A 10,038-nucleotide genomic window follows, 5' to 3' on the forward strand; every position below is an offset into this window, starting at 1 on the left:
CACACTCCACAGATGTTTATTGAAACTCGAGCACATGCGGGGTTGGCGCTGGGGACACGTGCCCGGGCCCAGGCCGCGGGAAGGGCCAACACTGATGGGGCTGTCTTGGGCTCTCAGGCGGGACCTGACATGTCCGGCACCATGGACACTGCAGCCCCTCGGCCCAGGCACTCAGAAGGCAGTGCCTTCCTGTCTGCGCTGGAGCTGGTCTCTCCAGCCCGGCGCTCTGGACTGCGCAGATGAGCCTGCTCGCCCGCTGCCTGTGGACACTGGGAAAGGGCCCCAACTGTGGAGACACAGACGGCTCCATGCCACGCTCTGAGCTGGTCCGAGAGAAGAGAGAGGTGTCGGCCAGGCCCTGCTCAGGACTCAGGGGTGCTGCGTCTCAACAGTCCAGTGCTGACCCAGGCCTCTCCCCTCCTCCATGGCCCCCTGAGTCCCCCAGAAGTTTTCCTTTCCCTCTTGGCGCTTTATGAGCATTCCCGGCTCTCCCTATGGCCCTCCCACATACTGGTAGCTACGCCAAGGACAGGTTCCGCTGACACTTGGAGCCGGGGCCATGCTTCTCTGCACGGGCCCGCCTCGGGGCACAGCCAGCCTCGGGAATGCACGGCTGGTGCTGGTGCTGAGTAGGCCAGATGCAGCTCGTGAAAGCTGTGAGCAAGAACCCAGCCTCTCAAGCCCTCATCCCCCACACCCCCCTAACTCACAGTCACGACAGGCTCCACGGACAACAGGTCTGTCTTCCCGCACTGGGGCTGGGCAGAGGGCAGGAGCTGGCTGGCAGGGGGTGCCCTGTGGCTGGGTGCCTTCTCAGTCCAGGCCAGCCTGGAGGGTGGGAGTGGGGAGGGTGGCTGGGGGGGCCTCTGGCACGGCCGTAGCAGCGCCTTCAGCTCGAGCCGGAAGCTCTCGTTGAGCCAGCAGTAGATGAAGGGGTTGTAGCAGGTGCTGCTCGTAGCGAGCCAGTGGAAGGCGAAGTAGAGGCCGTTGTTGGTGCGGACCACTTTGCTGGACAGCAGCAGCACATAGCAGTTGAGAGGGAACCAGCAGAGGGCAAAGAGGACCACCACGAGCGTCAGCATCTTGATGGTGGTCTTCTTCTTGCGCCGCAGGGCCAGGTACTGCTCCGTGGTCACATCGCCGATGGTGTTGCAGTGCCACAGCTTCCTGGCCACCCGGGCGTAGGCCACGGAGATGATGAGCAGGGGCAGGAGGTAGAGGAGGACGAAGGTGGCCAGGTCCAGGTATTTCCAGAAGAGGTCCGCAGGTTCGGGGAAGTCCGGCAGGCAGAGGGAACGGACGACGTCCTCACTGGGGCCGGGGTCAGGGCCACAGAGAGAAGGGGCAGAGTATGCTCAGGGCAGAGTCCTCCTGCCCCTGCACGGCCTCCATCCATCCCCAGCCAGCCTGCTCCATCCACCCGCTAACCATCCATCCACCCACTCAATCCAACACCAGCCATCCATCCACCCACCCATCACCTGCCCGTCTGTCTGTCCCACATGCCTCTGCCCATCCTCCCGCATGTCTGTCCACCATTTGTCCATAAGGACCTGGGGCTCGTTAAACAGAGCCGTGATTAAGGCTCTGGGGACCTAGTGCCAGGAAAAGCAGAAGGCTTGTTTCTCGTGGGGGAGAGTGCCTCTGACAGACTCCCTGCACACAGCAGTGCTGAGACTCATAAAACTGAGCGCTTGCAAAGAAGAGCCATTCCCTGGAAGCGTGCGATGAAGAAGCCTCCACTGGAGGTGGGAGGCAGAGGCCCCGCAGACACAGCCACAGAGCTGCGTGTTTGCCGACTGAGTGAGGGAGTTAATCACCCCCGTCAGTCCACACGGTGTCTGGGTGATTCAGTCTATCTGGGCCACAAAAGCTTTCACTGCCGCCCTGACAAGTGGAGGGAGCCAAGAGGATCCGATGGAGAAGACCCAGCGGCACTGAGAGCAGAGGCCAGGGGGTGGCTGGCCGCGTACTCACCTGTACCTGAAGGTAAACAGCTTTTGGCAGATGGCATGGGGGAGTGAGAAGGCAGCAGCCATGGCCCAGATGACCACAATGTAGACCAGCCCCCTGGTGGTGGAGATCCGGGGTTTCAGCGGATGCATGATCACCTGCAAGGACAGACCCTGTGCAGGAGAGAGGTGCGAGGCCCCCAGCAAGCCCACCACGTGGGGCTCCTGGATTCCTGACTAGCAGGGGTCGAGGAGCGAGTCTGTGGCTCAAACCCCAGAAATGCTGGTGGGGACCCGACCTGGCTCTGGTCTGTGCTTGGTGCAGAGAGAGACACATCAGTGGGGGCAGCTGACAGCCATTTCCAGAAGGGTTCCCCCAGCTGACTCAGCTGTCACCCTCCGTCCTGGAGGCCCAAGAGCACCGCTCGTGCCATCAGACCCTGATCCCAGGAGATGGCCTTTGGCCAGGGGAGTCTCAGCGCACCTGGGACACAGTCATTTTCTTGCCCACTTTCCTGGTCGAATGGGAGGTGGTGGCCGGCCCAAGCAGCGGTGAGGTCAGCAGAAGGCAGCCCTGGACCCTCTGCCATGGCCCCTAGACCTCCAGCGTGTCCACATCCCCCATTCAGGGCAGCCCCCATGCCACTTGCCTGCAGGCTTCCTCCTTGGAGCGCAGCTCCAGGCTGGGCTGGACAGACAGATGGGCCTGACCCCACAGGAATGGTCTCTCTGCTGCATTTGCAGGCTTTGGGGGAGCCCAGATAAGCGCACTTGCTCCCGAGGCCCCAGGGCGACAATGGGCACAGCCTTGCCCTCGCCGGATGGGTATGGGTCTCCCTGGGGGCAGGGCTCACCTGGTGGCGGTCCAGGGCGATGGCCGTCAGCGTCAGTGCAGACACGTGCAGGGAGCAGTACTGGGCGAAGCGGCTGACGTGGCACATGGCCTTCCCGGACACCCACGTGCTGTTCACAAAGCGGGCCTGGAGGGACCCGCAGTCAGGACACGTGGCCCAGCCAGAGAGGCCACTCCTGAGCAGTAGGCAGGCAGTGCGATGGCCTGTCCACGGTCTGTCCCCTGCACCCACCCAGCAGCCCCAGGAAGCCACCCAGCACGGCCCAGCAGTGCCCCACCCCTGTGGGACTAAGGCCAGGGCATGGGCACCTCACATGGTCTGCAGGGATTGACCACACCCTGGACATGGCTCGGGCCTCCCTGAGCCTCAGTCTGCTCCTCCACAGAGGGTGAGGCTCTCGAGAGGGAGGGGTGCACACCCTTTCCTCATGCCTCCTGTTCTCTCCTCATCTCTGCCCCATGCCCTCTCTCCTTCCACCACCCACCCCCTGCAAGTCATGGGAGAGGGACAGAGACAGAGACACAGAGACAGAGATAGAGACAGACATACAGAGACACAGAAAGACAGGGGCAGAGACACAGAGACAGAGACACAGACAGAGACAGAAACAGAGAGACAGAAACATAGAGACAGAGACAGAGACACAGAGAGACACAGACACAGAGACAGAGACACAGAGATACAGAGATAGATAGAGACAGAGAGACAGAGACACAGAAAGAGCCAGAGAGAGACACGGAAACACAGAGATAGAGACAGAGAGACAGAGACAGAGACATAGAAACATAGAAAGACACAGAGACAGAGGGAGGAAAACAGGGGCACAGGGTGGAAGATATGGCCCTGGTGAAATTCCAGCCCATGGGGCAGGATAGTCCAGTGGGTAGGGCATTTGCCTGGCACGCGGCCAATATAGGTTCGATCCCTGGCACCCCATGTGGTCCCCCAAGTATCGCCAGGAGTAAGTCCTGAATACAGAGCCAGGAGGAAACCCTGAGCACCACCGGGTGTGGCCCAAAGCCAAAGGGTAAAAGAAACTCTTCCCCAAAGAGGCCTGAAGAACCCGAAGCTCCCTGGCCCCAGAGCTGAAGCTCAGTAGAGCTGCAGGAGCACAGGCCTGTGTGTGTATCCTGGTGCCCTCAGCAGCCCACCAGCCATGAGCAGCTGCCTGTCATGAATGGCTGGGCTGCTCAGGTGGGCTCAGGGCCCACAGCATCTGCAGCTGCAGCACACACTCGACTTCTGGGCATTTCTCCACGGAGGAAAAACTGAGGTAGCATGCAGGGTCCTGGGTGGCAGTGAAGGCATGGTGCTGCATACACGCTCATTATGCAAGGGGCCACTCTGCTGCCGTGTCCACACACAGGGCTGGTCACTCAGCCACAGCAGCGCAGACACCAGCCGCAGAGGTGCTGGCACAGATGGGGGGTAAAGGGAGTGGCAATGGGGGATGTTCGAGAGGGAAAAAGGGGAGAAGGCAGGGGACAGGGGAGAGGGCAGGGGAGAGGGAAGGGAAGAGGAGAGGGCAGGAAAAACACAGGCAGACCAGAGGACTGAGCCAGACAGCAGAGCGCCACAGAGGGGCTGGAGATGAGACAGACAGACAGACAGACACATGGCCCAGGGGCAAGCCCAGAGTGGGCAAGGGCGCGAAGCAGGAGAGAAGGGCAGTGGTCAGTGGCACCCGGACGCCCTTACCAAGGTGAAGGGCGTGTTGAGGAGGGTGATGAGCATGTCGGCCACCGCCAGATTGACGATGAAGAGACTGGTGGCCGAGTGCATGCGCCGGTTCTTGAAGACGACGTGGCACACCAGGGCATTGCCGAAGAGCGAGAGCACAATGATGAAGGCGTAGGCCACCACCAGCAGCGCCCTCACCCTGGGGTCCTGGGACTCGGCCCCATAGCGCCGTTGGCCCACAAAGTTCTGCCAGTCCGAGAAGCTGTAGTTGGTCCAGAAGAGGTGCGAGCCATTGGGCAGCGCAGGGGCAACCCCGGAGCCCTCCTCGGAGGCCTGGGCCAGAGGCAGCAGGAGAAGAAGGGGCAGCAGGGGCATCACAGAGCCCAGTGCCTGCGGGTCCAGCAGGAGCCCAGAGCAGGCTCGGAGCTGGAGGAGCGGGGAGGGGGCTCAGGCGGGCGGCGAGGGGAGAGTGCAGCGGCAGACGGCACTTCTGTGTCCCTGAGCCAGCCCTCCTCCTATTGGGCTCGCGCGCCGTGACGCGCTGGCTCCTCTGCCCGCCCCACTCACTCCCGCCAGCAGGCGAGTGGCAGAGTGGCAGGCGTTTGGGGGTGGGGGGGCCGGTAGCCGAAGGGGACAGTTCAAGCGCCCTCCTGGGGAACAGACCAGGTGGTGGCTCTCTCCCTGAGTAGAGCCTGGAGTGGGGCTCATTTCTCAGTGAAACTCTTGGGGCAGGGTCTCAGAACCTCAAGCCTGCCCTGGAGGCCTGGGATAGGCAGGGGGGTGCCGGGGAGAGAGTCCCTGCCCCGGGCCAGCACAGCTTCTGACGCCCCTGCTCCCCAGCACTCCTGCTCTGAATTGGACCCAGGTGTGGGCTGCTCATGGGACGTTCCCTTTGGGGCTCAGAGAGCACTTCGGGGATGACCTTCTACGCTGGACAGTTACTGCCCCCATCCTCAGCACACTCTGAATCACAGACCCTGCCCCCTGCATCTCACTTCTCCTGGCCCTTGGGTGGGACTTGCAGGAAACGGGCAGCCATGTGCCCCTGAAAGCCATTGCCCCCCTGACCTGGGCAGCAGCCCCCCCGCCCCTCCCCACCACACACACCCGCCTCCCCTGGAGCTGGCAGAGTTGAAACTCCCGGCAGTGAGCCAGGAGTCCAGGCGTAGAGGGGAGTGGGAGGGGGAGGGTGCCAGGCACCCCGAGAGGCAGGAGGCCCCCCTGAGGGATCCCAGACCCCCAGGCTAGGCTGAAGACACTGCCCAGATCCGACCAGACTATGGCCAAGAGGGACCTTTAAACCCTCCAATGATCCCCACTCTGCCCACATCTCAGCATGCAGGTCCACTCAGTCCCCTCGGGCCTGGCATCAGGAAAGCTGACCTGACCGCACACCTGGACCCTTCCAAGGACACAGAGGAGACAGACACAGCAGGAGTGGCCAGCAAACACAAACAAAGCAGACTGGATCCCGGGAGGCCCAGACCTCTCCCTGGCTCCAGAAACTAAGGACAGTGACAAGGGATCTCTGCAGGTGAAGAGGAATATCCTTTGTAAACTGCTTCTGTTTTCTAAGTAAAAATGAAATTTGAATAATAAAAAAAAAGGAATAAAGACCATAAGCAGGGGAAACAGGAAGAGACTCGGCAGTCCACAAGTCTGATTACAGATACCACTGGAAAAAAAAGAGAAATCATCACAAACCTGCCACCATTTTGGAAGGTTTTCTTACAATGCTTTTACATAATGAATGAAACTTTTATGCTTTATGTCTGAGCATTTTCCATGTCACTACAGTTTTCTTGAAAACATTCATTCCAGGGGCTACCAAACCAGTCTGCGTTATACCACACACATCTGTGCTAACCAATGCCTTGAAGATCTTTTGACATCAAACTTCTGGATGAGTATTTTGAAGTGCCATGTAAGAAACTGTGGAACTCCGCGTCACCCTGGCCTGTTCCCTGGTGAAGAGGACCTCGGAGCAGCTTCCAGAGACTGTGTCTTCTCATCTGTACGACAGAAAATGTGAATGTGCGGGCTCTGATTTCCATCCAATGGCCCACATTTCTGTGTCTCTCCTGAGGAGCAGTCCAGAACCTACAATTCCCAGTAGGAGACAAAGTGCTTTTGCCAGAAGGTCCCATTTTATCTTTGCAGAAAGGATCCATCCATCACTTGCCCACTGCATCTGTAACATCTGCTTCCACACACCCCGGACAGCATGTTACTCAAGCTTTATTTAGAAATGCACTGAAGATTTCTTCCACTGGCTCCAAACTTCAATAATCATCACCCAGAGGCCAGAGTGATAGGAAAGTGGGCAGGGCACTTGCCTTACACACAGCCAACCTGGGTTCGATCCCCAGCACCTCATATGGTCCCAAGCCCTTCCAGGAGTGATCCCTGAGTGCAGAGGCAGGAGTAAGGCCTGACTACTGCCAGGTGTAGCCCCCAGGCCAAAAATAAATATACAAAAGTTAACAACTCCTTATCCAGAAGCGGAGAACTTTGGGTCTCACTCACTCACATGCACTTTGACTGCTGGAGCCTCTGAATTCAGCCGACCCGAGCAGGTCGCCCAGAGGACCAAGGTGACCCAGCACAGGAGGGCGCAAGAGGCCGAGCACACGTGTCACATAGTGCCCAGTCACCGGTGCTCGTCTTCAGGACTTGCCCGTCTTCTTACACTGTGGATGATGTGTGGCTTATCACCTTTACTCAATGAATGAGAAGATGCCTCATTTTTTAAATTAGGATTTCCCTGGTAATAAGTGATAATAAGCACTTTTTCAAACTCCTACTAGCCAACTAATTGTCTTCAGAAAAACGTCTGTTCATTAGATAGATTTTTTTTTTCTTTTGCTTTTTGGGTCACACCCAGCGATGCACAGGGGTTACTCCTGGTTCTACACTCAGGAATTACCCCTGGCGGTGCTCAGGGGACCATATGGGATGCTGGGATTCGAACCTGGGTCAGCCTGGGTCGGCCACGTGCAAGGCAAGTGCCCTACCCGCTGTGCTATTGCTCCAGCCCCTAGAGATAGATTTTTAAAAAGACAGGCTAGAAACGAAAAGAGCTAACAAATAGCCAAGGACTTTATTCGTAAATAAACTATTAAGATAGAACTTCTCATTCATTGGCATCCCCTTGGACTTTACCCTCGACGATGCAGTCTCTCTGCAGAGTTCAGGATTTGAGGCCAGTATTTGTCTTTTCTTATTATTTTGGGGAGGGTTTTTGTTTTGTTTTGTTTTTTACACACCCAGCAGTGCTCAGGGATTCGAAGACAGGTGAGTTGATGCAAGGCAAAGCCTTCATCCCTGTATTCTCTCGGGCCCCCGAGCCTAACATTCTCACATTTGTGGGAGGCAGAGAGGGATGTGAAAGAACAGGATTTGAATTCAGAGAGAATCAGATTGGACTCTCATCTCTACCATGAATTAACTGCATAATCTTATGTGTACAGAGGCAGTGATGCCGACTTACTAAATGTCTCTCTGTACCCTTGCAGCTGTTTCCCTCCTTCCCCTGCTCCACTGCAGCTGCCGGGTCTGCTGGAAACAAGGAGAGACTGTGTCGCGGGGGAGGAGGACAGAGCTCTGCAGAGCAGAGAAGGGCAGCTACTTCCACAACAGGTTTGGAGACGCACATGGGGACAGGAACAGACTGAGTCCCAACTTCCAAGCCCACACATCCTAGTCAGTGCCCGACAAGGCTGCAGTAATGAAAGGCCAGTGAGGAAGCTCCTGAGGCAGCATATAAGAATCTGATCTGAGGACAGGGAAGGTTTCCTCAAATAGCACTGAGAAAGGTTAATCATTACTCACTGATAAAAATTTCTATTCAACAAGGCCTGACTACAGAACGAAAAGGGAAGCCATAGAATTTTTTCAATGGCTTTGTATATATGTGGTGGGGGAGGGGGTTCTAGACCACACCCAGCAATTAGGGGTTACTCCTGGCTCTGTGCACCTGGGAATGCTTCGAGGACCATATAGGATGCTGGAATCGAACCTGGGCTGCTCACGTGCAAGGCAAGTACCCTGCCAGCTGTATTATCGCTCCTGGTTATTTTTTTTAAATGAGAACAAGGTGACAGGGCCGGACAAAGTATAAAGAAGGTCAAGCACTTACCTTGGTGCCAACACTGGCACAATCCCACACTTCGATGGTCCTGAGCACCACTGGAGTATCTGGGATGGAGTGAAGGTTTGCAATGCAGGTCCTTGGCCCTGGACTCTGGCCCCAAGGAAGCTCTGGTGCAGACTATCAAAGGACTACAGAAACGCAACTCTGTCTCTCATTTTATTAAGCACTGGCTCTTGTAAACTCCAACTACAGGATTCCCTTACAATCAGCTAGAATACACCAGTGGGGAGAGCGATTTATTAGCTTACAGAAGCAGAAACACCGATTTTCAGAACAGCTCGAGTCCCAGCAATCAGGCATGATTGAGGACAAATGAGCCTGGGTGCTGTGGGAAGTGTCTGCATGTGGGCTGCAGGGGGCCGAGGGACAGGCCCGTACCCACCAGTCACCCTGTGCACTCCCTTTGTCTCCTCAGCCATCCCATACAATCACCAACAAAGCACCCTCTGAAAATCACTCCACTCCTGGTGTTAGGGCAAAAAGACTAAGTATTTTATTTGATCCAACGGAGCTATGGCAGTTCAGTGACACACCAGAAAACAGTGCAAGGAGGGTTTCATGAAGAGGTAAACAGAGCAGATGTGAGAAAAGGATGTCGAGGGAAGAACCAAGGGGAACCTACACCTTGATGTGGATTAGAACATTCCCGAGGATCCAGGAGCGTATAGTGGTCAGGGTGCTGCTATGCACATGCCTGGCCATCTTGACACTCTGCACCCACGCCCAGTATTACCTGGTGTGGTCCTGAGTGCCCAGCCCAGCCATCCGAGACTCCCCAGGGGCTCCTGAGCACTGCTTGGGAGACTCTCCACTTGGAAAGGTATTTAGCTCTATGATTCGGGATTCGACTTTAACAATTTCTTCCAGCAGTTGATGCCAAAAGAAGAAAAATATGTAGCTCATTCACAGAAGTGAGTTTAGGGTAGAAATGAGAGAAATACATGTTTATGTACATGTTGTTTTGGGGCCACACCCGGCAATGCTCAGGAATTAGTCCTGATGGTCTCAGACATTATGGAATGCCGGGGTTCAATCCCGGGATCTCTCCAGTCAGACGAAATGAACTGCTTTCTCCACTTTAAATACAGCTGAACTCAGATGTAGTTATCAGTCACATTTACAGCATCACAAGAAATGTGAGTTGGTTTTATGGTGAGCAAACTACAATTCTAGTACTTTCAGACCCATGTAAAAATCAGTAAAGTTGAAAATTTTAAAGAGAGAGAAGCAAATGCTAACCCACTGACATTTTCTGTCCTTTCCACTCTGGAGAAGTCTGTGCTCTCTCTGGAATATGCATCTTTCCTTCCTTTCACACGTTCTATATTTCTTTTAATAAAAATTGTTTTGCCAAGTTAAAAAATAAATCAATCATTGACATTTTCAGTCAAGAACATGG

At 55.8% G+C, this 10,038-nt stretch overlaps 1 protein-coding gene across 1 annotated transcript; it reads right to left on the reverse strand.

Annotated features, from left to right (window-relative positions):
• On the reverse strand, window positions 1-4,987 carry GPR83 (G protein-coupled receptor 83). The gene is made up of 4 exons (XM_004605171.2): window positions 4,505-4,987; window positions 2,807-2,932; window positions 1,978-2,111; window positions 1-1,311 (listed from the first exon to the last, which is right to left on the reverse strand). Exons 1-4 carry the CDS (start codon window positions 4,859-4,861, stop codon window positions 702-704), a joined length of 1,227 nt encoding a protein of 408 aa, XP_004605228.2. The 5' UTR covers window positions 4,862-4,987; the 3' UTR covers window positions 1-701.
• Window positions 4,988-10,038: the final 5,051 nt, after the last annotated feature.

This window comes from Sorex araneus, chromosome 3 (genome assembly GCF_027595985.1).
Source record: "Sorex araneus isolate mSorAra2 chromosome 3, mSorAra2.pri, whole genome shotgun sequence".
Classification (NCBI taxonomy): Eukaryota; Metazoa; Chordata; class Mammalia; order Eulipotyphla; family Soricidae; genus Sorex; species Sorex araneus.